General features: G+C 36.9%; 1 protein-coding gene across 14 annotated transcripts in view; it reads left to right on the top strand.

Annotated features, from left to right (window-relative positions):
* LOC105481741 (LIM domain 7) overlaps positions 1-12,762 on the top strand; it is a 233,405-nt gene that overhangs the window by 96,767 nt on the left and 123,876 nt on the right. For all 14 annotated transcript variants that reach the window (XM_011741470.2, XM_011741469.2, XM_011741471.2 and 11 more), the window contains exon 4: positions 7,912-7,981. In XM_011741470.2, coding sequence (XP_011739772.2) covers positions 7,912-7,981 — 70 coding nt within the window. The remainder of the gene's footprint in view (positions 1-7,911; positions 7,982-12,762) is intronic.

Below are 12,762 nucleotides of genomic sequence, written 5' to 3'. Positions count from 1 at the left end.
CATCCCTCCCTTACCTGTAACCCCTGGCAACCACTGATCTTTACTGTCTTTATGGTTTTGCCTTTTCCAGAATGTCACATAGTTGGAATCATACAGTGCGTAGCCTTTTCAGATTGGCTTCTTTAACTGAGTAATATGCTCTTTCTTCCATATCTTTTTATGGTTTGATAGCTCATGTCTCTCTCTCTCTCTTTTTTTTTTTTTTTTTTTTGAGATGAAGTCTCGCTCTTGTCCCCCAGGCTGGAGTGCAATGGTGCGATCTCCGCTGTCCACAACCTCCGCCTCCCGGGTTCAAGTGATTCTCCTGCCTCAGCCTCTCGAGTAGCTGGGACTACAGGCAGGCACCACCACGCCCAGCTAATTTTTGTATTTTTAGTAGAGACGGGGTTTCACCATGTTGGCCAGGCTGGTCTCAAAATCCTGACCTCAAGTGATCTGCCCGCCTCAGCCTCCCAAAGTGCTGGGATTACAGGCGTGAACCACGGCACCCGGCCACCTTATGTCTCTTCTGTGCTGAATAGCATTCTGCTGTCTGGCGGTTCCACAGTTTGTTTATTCATTCATCAAATGAAGGCCATCTTGGTTGCTTCCCAGTTTTGACAGTTATGAATAAAACTGCTATAAACATCCATGATGTTTGGCCCTGTGTCCCATCCAAATCTCATGTCAAATTGTAATTCCCACTGTTGGGGGAGGGACCTGGTGGGAGGTGATTAGATCATGGGGGCGGGTTTCCCCCATGCTGTTCTTGTGATAGTGAGTGAGTTCTCTCCAGACCTGATGTTTTAAAAGTAGGTGGCACTTCCCCCTTCACTTGTTGTCTCTCTTTCTCTGCCACAGTAAGACCCGCTTGCTTCCCCTTTGCCTTTGCCATGACTGTAAATTTCCTGAGGCCTCCCAGTCATGCCTCCTGTTAAGCCTGTGGAATTGTGAGTTAATTAAGCCTATTTTCTTCATAAATTATCTAGTCTCAAGTAGTTCTTAATAGCAGTGTGAGAATGGACTAATACAATCCGTGTGCAATTTTTTGTGTAAATGTAAATTTTTTAGCTCCTTTTGGTAAATACCAAGGAACATGATTGCAGCATCATATGGTAAGAGTATATTTAGTTTTGTAAGAAACTGCCAGAGTCTTTCAAAATCTCTGTACCATTTTGCATTTCTACCAGCAGAGAATGAGAGTTTTTGTTGTTCCACGTCCTTGTCAGCATTTGGTGTTGTCCGTGTTCTGAATTTTGACCATTCTAATAAATGTGTAGTGGTATCTCGTTGTTTTAATTTGCTGTTAACATATGATGTGGAGCATCTTTTCATGTGCTTGTCATCTGCGTGTCTTCATTAGTGAGGTGTCTGTTAAGGTCTTTGGCCCATTTTTTAATCAGATTTTCTTATTGTTGACTTTTTAAGAGTTCCTTGTATATTTTAGATAAGAGTCCCTTTTCAGATATGTCTCTTACAAATATTTTCTCTCAGTCTGTGGCTTGTCTTTTTATTCCCTTGACAGTGTCTTTCACAAAGCAGATATTTTTAATTTTAATGAAGTCCAGTGTGTCAATTCTTTCTTTTATGAATTGTGCTTTTTGTGTCATATCTAAAAAGTCACTGTCAAACCTAAAGTCTCTAGACTTCCCCCTGTCTTTTCTTCTAGGAGTTTTAATAGCTTTGGTTTTATATTTATGTCTGTGATCCACTTTGAGTTCATTGTTGTGAAGGGTGTAAGGTCTGTGTCTAGACGCCGTTTGCCTTTGATGTGACATTGGGAAATTTTCTACTACTCAGTGAAATCCATTAGTGCTGTAATTATTGAGGGTCTCAGAATAAGAGGTATCTGCCCTGAGACTACTCAAGCTTTGCTAGACTTACTTCAGGATGCTTCAAGCAGAATGGTGAGGCTATATGATAAAGTTCCATCATAAGAAAGTGATGACATAAATATTGGTACTGACATTGCGGTTCCACACACTTTCCCATCTTAGCATTTACTGTTAACTTTTATTGTGTATTGTAGGTAATTCAGCAGTATTCAAAATTACTACCATAGAAATTCTAGGAATTAAACTTATATCAATTTTACTAGTAATCTTTGAAAAGATTAGAGTGATCATAAATATTTATATTGAATGCTTTTAGACTTTTAAATTATATATGCTGGTTATTTTACCCATGGAAATATGATTACTTATTTTAAAATATTGCAGCTTATGAATTTAAATAAAAGTTAATAAAATTTTAGTAAGGCATTTACTTAATTAAGATAACCAGTCCAAGTTAATATATCTGATAGTTCACTCTTTTGATCAATGTTGACAATAAGTGGAGAATATCAAGGTTTGACTTCTCTGGAAACAAAAAAATACTAGGGAGGGGTGTTGTTGGTAAAAGCAAAAAATTTCTAGCATTTGAAAGCAGAGGTAAAATGTTTAAAAATTTCTTTATAAAGAAGATATTTTGAATGATTTGTTTCGTATTTCACAGAAATATTTCTGCATTAAAAACTGGGCAGTGGATTTTAGTAAATATTTGTAAAGCACCTATGAAATGCCAGGTTTTTTTGCTAAGTGCTAGGCGATGCTGTTTGGAAAGGGAGAGGGTTGTCTGTGCCTCTAGCAGCTGGACTGTCTGATTGCTCTGCTGCCGATCCCAGCACATTGCCATATTTAGTGCACATTAAAATGCTTAATAAGCACAATTTGTGTTTAGAGGAAAAGCAAGCAAATGCATTAATACCATATAGTGGATAAAACAAAAATCATTGTTTAAGACAGGCACATAGACCAATAGAACAAAATAGAGAACCCAGAAATAAAGCCAAGTGCTTACAGCCAACTCCTCTTCCACAAAGCAAACAAAAACATAAAGTGGGGAAAGGACACCCTATTCAACAAATGGTGCTGGGACAATTGGAAGCCACATGTAGAAGAATGAAACTGGATCCTCATCTCTCACCTTATACAAAAGTCAAGCCAAGATGGATCAAATACTTAAATCTAAGACCTGAGACCATAAAGATTCTGGTAGATAACATTGAAAAAACCCTTCTAGACATTGGCTCAGGCAAAGACTTCATTACCAAGAACCCAAAAGCAAATCCAACAAAGATAAATAGATGGGACTTAATTAAATTAAAAAAAAACTTCTGCACAGCAAAAGAAATAATCAGCAGAGTAAACAGACAACCTACAGAGTGGGAGAAAATCTTCACAATCTATACATCTGACAAAGGACTGATATCTATAATCTACAAGGAGCTCAAACAAGTCAGCAAGAAAATAATAGTCCCATCAAGAGTGGGCTAAGGACATAAATAGACAGTTCTCAAAAGAAGATACACAAATGGCTAAAAAGCATACAGAAAAATAAGGCAACATCACTAATAATCAGGGAAATGCAAATCAAAACCACAAAGTAATGCCACCTCACTCCTGCAAGAGTGACCATAATCAAAAAATAAAAAAAGAATTGTGGATGCAGTGAAAAGGGAACAGTTTTACACTGCTGGTGGGAATGTAAACTAGTACAGCCACTATGGAAAACAGTGTGGAGATTCCTTAAAGAACTAAAAGTAGATCTACCATTACTAGGTATCTACCAGAGGAAAATAAGTCATTATATGAAAAAGATATTTGCACACCCATGTTTGTAGTAGCACAATTTGCAATTACAAGAATATGGAACCAGCCCAAATGCCCATCAATCAATGAGTGGATAAAGAAAACGTGGTGTATATATACATATACCTTGGAATACTACTCAGCCATAAAAAGGAACAAAATGGCATTTGCAGCAACCTGGACGGAATGGGAGACCATTATTCTAAGTGAAGTAACTCAGGAACGAAAAACTAAACATCATATGTTCTCACTCATAAGTGGGAGCTAAACTATGAGGATGCAAAGGCATAAGAATGATACATTGGACTTTGGGGACTTGGGGGAAAGAGTGGGGAGTGGTGAGGGATGAAAGACTGCTTGCATACAGTGTACACTCCTCAAGTAATGGGTGCACCAAAATCTTAGAAATCACTACTGAAGAATTTATTCATGTAACTAAACACCACCTGTTCCCCCAAAATCTGCCAAAATAAAAGACATTGCTCTTCAATTTGTGAACAACATGTAACACTTTTAGTATATCTTCAAAAATTTAGTTACTAATAGAAGTTTGATAATGTGAGGATATATATTTAAAAAATGCACGTGACAGAAAGATATTAGAAATATGTATGCGTGAATGACTAATAAAATAATTCGCAGGTTAAAAAGTTCATTCAGTGTATTGATATGTTGTTCCATGTCATCTTCCTTGTTCATTGTGAAAATCTTTGGAAATAGGAGCTCAAAAGGTGTCCATAAATTTTGTACCTCAACTGAAAACTTTCTGATAAAGCAAAAAATGAGATTGGGCATTTAGAACTAGTTTCTGGATACTATTAGAAACAGAGCATCAAATTCTAGTTCTCACTAAAGCTTTTATAACTGAGCCAGACATTATATTGAGCTTTATGTACAGTTTTCTGAATTTCCTCTCCGAGTTATGATTAAAGTGGGTTATATTCACTGACAAAGCTTTTGAACAGAGCCAGCTCTCTATTATCTGTCGTCGTGCAACTCCCTTGAAGGGAGTGGACAGTTCGTTTGAGGGTGAGGGAGGGGAGTGAGAAGGAAAGGGAGGAGGCAACTTGAGAGATGTCTTAGTCTGCTTGGGCTGCTGCTACATCAAGATACCATAAATTAGGTAGTTTATAAACAATAGAAATCTGTTTATCACAGTTCTGGAGGCTGGGAAGTCTAAGATCAAGACACCGGCATATTTGGCATATAGTGAGGACCTGCTTCCTTCATAGACAGACTTCTCACTGTAACCTCTTGTGGTGGAAGGGGCAAGGCAACTTTCAGGAGCCTCTTTTATGAGGGACCTAATCCCACTCATGAGGGTTCTACTCTTATGACCTAATCACCTCCCAGGGGCTCCACCTCCTAATACTGTTACTTTCAGGGTTAGGATTTCAAGGTATGAGTTTTTGGAGGAATGCAAACATTCAGATCCTAGCAAGGGATGAGCTGAGGGAGAAGGAGAGAAATTGCTGGCCTTACCTGTGAATGCTCTGACTTGGGAGGTGTCAGATTACTAGGTGCTTCCTTCTGGTTTTAATCCTACCAAAAGAGCAAGCCCTCTCATGCACTAACCAAGCACATAACCAGGTTTAGGCTCTGGCCTAAGGAAAGGCTTGGGGGAAGAGAGCGATAATTCAAGCTAGGGCTAGAGGGATGGAACAAGGGGATGCAGGCTGATACAACGGCTCCTTGAATGATTCTAGGTCCTAGTACATAGAGGTATCTGGAAGGTTATGTTATCTGAATCTTGAATAGAATCAGTTACCTGAAGCCAGTGTTACCTTAGGAATTCCGTATGTGTGATTGAAGAACACTTGTTAGGCAAAGAAGTTCTATTTGTAGAAGAGAGTATTTCCATAGATGACTCCTGTTTTTGATTTGACATAAGGCTATGCCCCATTCCTCTAGGCAGACTTAAATTTCACAGAAGTTTACATTTTATGAGACCCATTGTTTTCCTCCTTAGAAGAAATACTCTAAAAGGTTGTCCTTTAATTGTATATGAAAATAATTTTTGATGATTCAAAATTTAATTGGGTGTTCAGCATTTGCCAAGACTCTATGTGTCTTTTCTCCATCTTGTAGTCCTTAGAATTGTCACTGCTAACAAAAGAAAACAGCATTTTCCTTTAGTGACTCAACTTTTTAGAGGCTAGTTTGTGTGTTATTCAGAGTATTGTTTTTTCCTCAGTTTATTTCCGTGTTTGCACATGTACTTGAAGGTTTAGGGTGGAAAAGGAATGCTAATCCATTGTGTGTGTGTCACTTCTAAGTAATAGCTTTGAACCTTCTGATGAGGGAAGTGTTAATTAACTCATTATTGGGAGACATCGTTTATCTTTTCTATTCCCTTTACCTGGATCTCTTACTCCCCTTGGCTGACCCAATTGAGAGTAGGTTGTGCTATTATTAATTTCAGAAACTGTGTTTTTTAAAATGTACTTTCTCTTATGAAACCTGTAATGTAAAAATGATATGTGATATAAACAGGTAAGCTGAATGACCTGGCCAAAGTCACCAGTGACTCAAATAGGTGGAGTAGAAATTTATGACACTCTTCCTCCTGCCAGACTTTCCTGACATTTTATATGTTTCCTCAGCTCATAATGGCCTCAATTTATGTCATTTAAAGATCAAATTTCAAAATACAAGTTACTGTAAGAAAGTCAGTGCCGAGCTAGTGGTCACAAACTGCAAATAATTTCTTGATTTATACTTTCCAGAATTATGTTCCTATTCCATAATGCTGCAGTTACTAGTTCTTCTATGCATTGCAAGAATGCCACCAGTAACAGAAATATAGAAATACTTTGTTAATAAGGAACAACTAGGAGAATTAATTTGCAATTGTTATTTCTTATAAACTTACTCAATTCATTTCTGACTTCTCAGCTAGTGATTAAGAAAAAGATCATGTGGACATGAAGGGAGAAAGCTTTGCTTTCTACTTGGCTTTCTGTGTACAAATCAGAAATTAGGTATCATGGAATAATTGTTCTAGGAAATTGAGTTGGGAGAATGGTATTATTAGCTATATTAACTAACTTGTCTAATCTTTGTGTGTAGAAACCATGAAAACAGAAAAACATCTTTTGTTCACAAAATGAGATCTTCATAGCCACTGTTTTGTAATTTTGAATCCTGTTGAACAACATTCTGTAGGTTATTAAATCAAGACTTTTGTCTTTTTTTATTTTCAGCAAACTCAAGTGTATATGTAAGTCTTTGGAATGTTGAAGGAGTGACATTCCACAGGTTTCAGATTTTTTTTTTTTTTTGCTGCCCATTTTGCTAAGGAGACCAGTCAATTAAGAATGTTTCATGATTTCTTCTTTATTTGCTTTCTTTTTGGAGCTCTGTTACAGAATAAAGAATTATTTCTTGTGTATGGGTTTTTGAATAGGAAAATCAGTTTCAAGATACTGTTCTCTGACAGTGATTAACGATTAATTAACCAAGGTAACATTAATAGAAAAGCATTTTTATAGTGTTAAATTTCTACACGATCTGGCAGAGTGTCAGTGAACTAAATCAATAAAAAAGAGTTCATAATAATCTAGATTTAGAAGCAAAATTGTACCAAGTTTCAGTTGTCAAAACTGAGTTTCTTTTTTATAGAGTATGGAGACATAGATATCTTTGCCGTGTCTTTCATGTTAACTTAAACTGATTCTGTTTAATCTAAAATACTAGATTCTGAGGTAACTTAGTTAATTTGGGGGAGTTCTGGTGCATTGAATTTAATGTTTGCCCAGTCATTCTGCTGTGGTAATAAAGCAATCAATTATGGACTTGAATGAGTTACCAATAAAAACTAGTTGACTATTTGTATGAGTCCACCTCACCTTTTAAATGTGGCAAAATAATATGATTTTGAAGATACCTTTAAAAATGATCAGTTTGGGAAAAACAATCAATGAAAACTATTAGTAGAAAATAGTATTCTTTGGGTGAAGTGAGATAAATTATAATGAAGAGATTCTTAAACTGGCACTTGAAACAGAACCAAATATTACTTTTCTTTATTGTGAAACTAGCTCTTTGAAGGATGGTTTTGGATATGTAAGTGGGTCTGTGTCCACACATAAAGGATATAGACTACGGAGGTCCGCTCACCGTTGTGTGTGGTGCCCCTCTTTGTCTCTAGACTTGATGTCTTGGTTATTTACTTTCTTATGGGCTATTGGCTCTGTATAACACATTGAGGGGAGGGAATAGTGATATATGTGATTTTTGAGAATGCTAAAAAAACTGATATTGGCATCTTTTAATTGCATCTGTATTTGTTTACTTTCAGTTTGATTAATAAGCTTAAACCTGGCGTCATTAAGAAGATCAATAGACTGTCTACACCAATAGCAGGATTGGTAAGTAGTAAATTACCTTCACAACTAAATTTATTGGTCTTTGAAATGTAAAGAGGTGGCATTGGCAGGTTTTTGTATCTGCAATTACCATTGAAATTAGGTTATGGTTTTTTTGTTGAAGCAAAGTGTGTTTGGTGATGTCTTCCTTTTATCTGTAGTTCCTTTCTGTTTCCCTTTTGCCTGGAGGCTTTTATTTTATTTTTTAATTGTTTGTTTTGATTTTTGTGCCTTCAAACTTCATATATTTACATTCTTGGCTTATTTCTTCCACAAATTGCATTTGCTCAGGGTCACCTTCTTCTGAAGCTCAGCCCTATGTGAGCTGTTTGCTGGCTACCACAATGGTGGCTCAGACTGCGAGACGTTCACCAGTTGTCATGTTTCTGCCACGTGATGCTTGTGCATTGCCCTCAGCCAGCACATAGACCCTAAGTGCATTTCCAAAATAGTCAAGGCCTGCTAGCTCTGTTACTTTATGTAATAGGTTTCCCACCAAAGTCCTGTGTGAGGTTGCACAAGTCTCTGTCTTCCTCTTTGCCACAGTAATATTACCCATAAAATGAGCGTGATGGTTCTGTAGATTCTTTCTAGCTTTCAAATCAGGATTTTGTGTATAAAATATACCCCACACTGTCCCAAGGTAGCTACTCAGATGGGGTAAGACATTTCAGAGGACAGTAATAGTGTGGGGCTCTGCCTGTGGAAATAATTTACAATCAAATACAAATGATGGATAATTTTTAAAATGTTAGAAATCCTTAAAAATCAACGCAATAATAGAAGTAAGTTAAATCAACTTCAGAGCACTCTGAAGTTTAAGATAGCTAATAATTGGAACGTAAACACAAACCTTACTATTTTTAGACTATTCATGCTGTTTATAATGCATTCAGGAAATTTCTGTTTGACCATTCATGTGTTTACAGATGTTAAAGGCATGAGTAATTAAAGTTAGCAATACCAACATTTCTGGATTTGCAGAAGTTACAAAAATGTCATTTAATGTCATTAAATTCTTGATAGGGGTGTTGGTTGCAGAGTGTTCCTCAGAAAATATCTGTCTAGGAGAGAAGGAATGAAAAATTGTTAATAATTTTATTTCAAAATAAAATATACATAAAATTCCCAGAGCAGCTGGGCTCAAATATTAATTCCTTCCTACCTACCAAGTTTCCTCCATTCTATATCTATCATTAATAGGCAGCTGACCTAATAATTTTATTGATTTCAAATTTGATTAGGTTAAAAATATTATGTGTATATATGTGTGTGTGTGTATATATATATGTATATACATACACATAGAGCTGTACAATTTAAATATTTCTACCCAACTTTTATCCTGTACTTTTCTAAAAACATTCTCATGCCATGACTCTATTTGTCCCACCCCACTTACCCCCGCTTCAGGAGGAGAGGGGAGGTTTGTAGGACCCTGGAGCTTGTGAGCCCTTTCCAAAAATGGGACAACATCTAAGATTGGTGGGTTCTGTGTGTCTATGTACACATACACACACACACACACACACACACACACACACAATTTTCTACTGGTAATACAGTGAGTCAGAAGAGGTTTGTTATTTAAGGAATAAAATGAAAAAAATTTAGTTTTTGAAGTCTTTTTAAAACTTTTTTTGAGATGGAGTCTTACTCTGTCGCTAAGCTGGAGTGCAGTGGGGCGATCTCGGCTCCCTGAAAACTCCGCCTTCTGGGTGCAAGCAATTCCCCTGCTTCAGCCTCCCAAGTAGCTGGGACTACAGGCTCATGCCACCACACCCAGCTAATTTTTTTTTTATTTTTTTTCATTAATCTTTTGCATTTTTTAGTCACTATTTTATTTAGTTATGCTCTGATCTTTATTACTTTTCTTTTTTTTTTTCATTATACTTTAAGTTCTAGGGTACATGTGCACAACGTGCAGGTTTGTTACATATGTATACATGTGCCGTGTTGGTGTGCTGCACCCATTAACTCGTCATTGACATTAGGTATATCTCCTAATGCTATCGCTCGCCACCACCCCTCCCCACAATAGGACCCGGTGTGTGATGCTCCCCTTCCTGTGTCCCAGTGATCTCATTGTTCACTTCCCACCTATGAGTGAGAACATGCGGTATTTGGTTTTCTGTTCTTGTGATAGTTTGCTGAGAATGTTGGTTTCCAGCTGCATCCATGTCCCTACAAAGGGCACAAACTCATCCTTTTTTATGGCTGCATAGTATTCCATGGTGTATATGTGCCACATTTTCTTAATCCAGTCTGTCACTGATGGACATTTGGGTTGATTCCAAGTCTTTGCTATTGTGAATAGTGCCGCAGTAAACATACGTGTGCATGTGTCTTTATAGCAGCATGACTTATAATCCTTTGGGTATATCCCCAGTAATGGGATGACTGGGTCAAATGGTATTTCTAGTTCTAGATCCTTGAGGAATCGCCACACTGTTTTCCACAATGGTTGAACTAGTTTACAGTCCCACCAACAGTGTAAAAGTGTTCCTATTTCTCCACATCCTCTCCAGCACCTGTTGTTTCCTGATTTTTTAATGATTGCCATTCTAAGTGGTGTGAGATGGTATCTCATTGTGATTTTGATTTGCATTTCTCTGATGGCGAGTGATGATGAGCATTTTTTCATGTGTCTGTTGGCTGTATGAATATCTTCTTTTGATAAATGTCTGTTCATATCCTTTGCCCACTTTTTGATGGGGTTGTTTGGTTTTTTTTTCTCGTAAATTTGATTGAGTTCTTTATAGGTTCTGGATATTAGCCCTTTGTCAGATGAGTAGATTGCAAAAATTTTCTCCCATTCTGTAGGTTGCCTGTTCACTCTGATGGTAGTTTCTTTTGCTGTGCAGAAGCTCTTTAGTTAATTAGATCCCATTTGTCAATTCCGGCTTTCGTTGCCATTGCTTTTGGTGTTTTAGACATGAAGTCCTTGCCCATGCCTATGTCCTGAATGGTATTACCTAGGTTTTTTTTCCTAGGGTTTTTATGGTTTTAGGTCTAACATTTAAGTCTCTAATCCATCTTGAATTAATTTTCGTATAAGGAGTAAGGAAAGGATCCAGTTTCAGCTTTCTACTTATGGCTAACCAATTTTCCCAGCACTATTTACTAAATAGGGAATCCTTTCCCCATTTCTTGTTTTTCTCAGGTTTGTCAAAGATCCAATGGCTGTAGATGTGTGGTATTATTTCTTAGGGCTCTGTTCTTTTCCATTGGTCTATATGTCTGTTTTGGTACCAGTACCATGCTGTTTTGGTTACTGTAGCCTTGTAGTATAGTTTGAAGTCAGGTAGCGTGATGCCTCCAGCTTTGTTCTTTTGACTTAGGATTGTCTTGGCAATGCGGGCTCTTTTTTGGTTCCATATGAACTTTAAAGCAGTTTTTTCCAATTCTGTGAAGAAACTCATTGGTAGCTTGATGGGGATGGCATTGAATCTATAAATAACCTTGGGCAGTATGGCCATTTTCACAATATTGATTCTTCCTATCCATGAGCATGGTATGTTCTTCCATTTGTTTGTGTTCTCTTTTATTTCACTGAGCAGTGGTTTGTAGTTCTCCTTGAAGAGGTGCTTTACTAATCCATTGTAAGTTGGATTCCTAGGTATTTTATTCTCTTCGAAGCAATTGTGAATGGGAGTTCATTCATGATTTGGCTCTCTGTTTGTCTGTTACTGGTGTATAAGAATGCTTGTGATTTTTGCACATTGATTTTGTATCGTGAGACTTTGCTCAAGTTGCTTTTTTTTTTTTTTAAGTAGAGACGGGGTTTCACCACATTGGACTGGATGGTCTCTATCTCCTGACCTTGGGATTTGCCCGCCCCGGCCTCCCAAAGTGCTGGAATTACAGGCGTGAGCCACTGCACTTTCTAGGAGGAAATATTCAGTTTAATAAAACAAATAAGCTTTATATAAAAATGACTTATAAAATATCTTATTTTTATATAATATACTTTTAATAGTAAGTTTCAATAGTATTGAAAATATTTTTTCAAATGGTTTTAATTAAATAGCTTATTGCTTTAATTTAAAATTGTCATTTCTTGGATCAATTACATGCATTTTAAAGCAAATTAGACTTTGATCTCATCCACCCTTCATATTTGGAATGCTCGAATTGTAGTGGTTTGTTGTTGTTGGCCAGTGGAGGTTTTATTCAATTTTCTGATTGTATGATTACATGAAAGCACAAGTGTATTTTATTTTTAAATTCAAGGATCTCTCCAAGTGTTTCTATTTCAAGCACCAGAAATTCTATCTAGTTTGGATTTTATATTTAGAAGTTAAAGTGGACTGTATTTCTTGTGTATCAAATAGGAATATTTTTCGAATACAGGACACTGAGCATTTTCGATTGGCTGTAGGAGCATAAAAGTGACCACAGCTGCAGAACTGGGCTAAGCCCAATTGGTTTGAAGTTGTCATCATGCCTCACTTGACTCCTTCTGATGCCTGTTTGTCAGGATGGTTATAGTAAAACTTTTCAAAGCCTTAATTCCAAGTATGAATTAGGGCTCCAGCAGATGCCTGGGAAAGGTTGTTATGAGGACTAAATATACAGGTAGTCTGACATGCAGACAGTCAAAGAATGTTCATTTTTTAAATAAATAATTGAGTGCTTACTAAGTTGAAGATTTTTCTAGTTTATAGGTGTGTATCAAAGGAACAATGAAGTCCCAAACCATGACCTCAAAGAGTTTACATTCTAGTTAAAGAGGGGAGACAAGGCAAATAAGTTAGCAAACAAGCAAGAAAGCACCACATAAT

Source organism: Macaca nemestrina, chromosome 16 (genome assembly GCF_043159975.1).
Source record: "Macaca nemestrina isolate mMacNem1 chromosome 16, mMacNem.hap1, whole genome shotgun sequence".
Taxonomy (NCBI): domain Eukaryota; kingdom Metazoa; phylum Chordata; class Mammalia; order Primates; family Cercopithecidae; genus Macaca; species Macaca nemestrina.
This window is presented reverse-complemented; position numbering and strand designations above follow the sequence as displayed.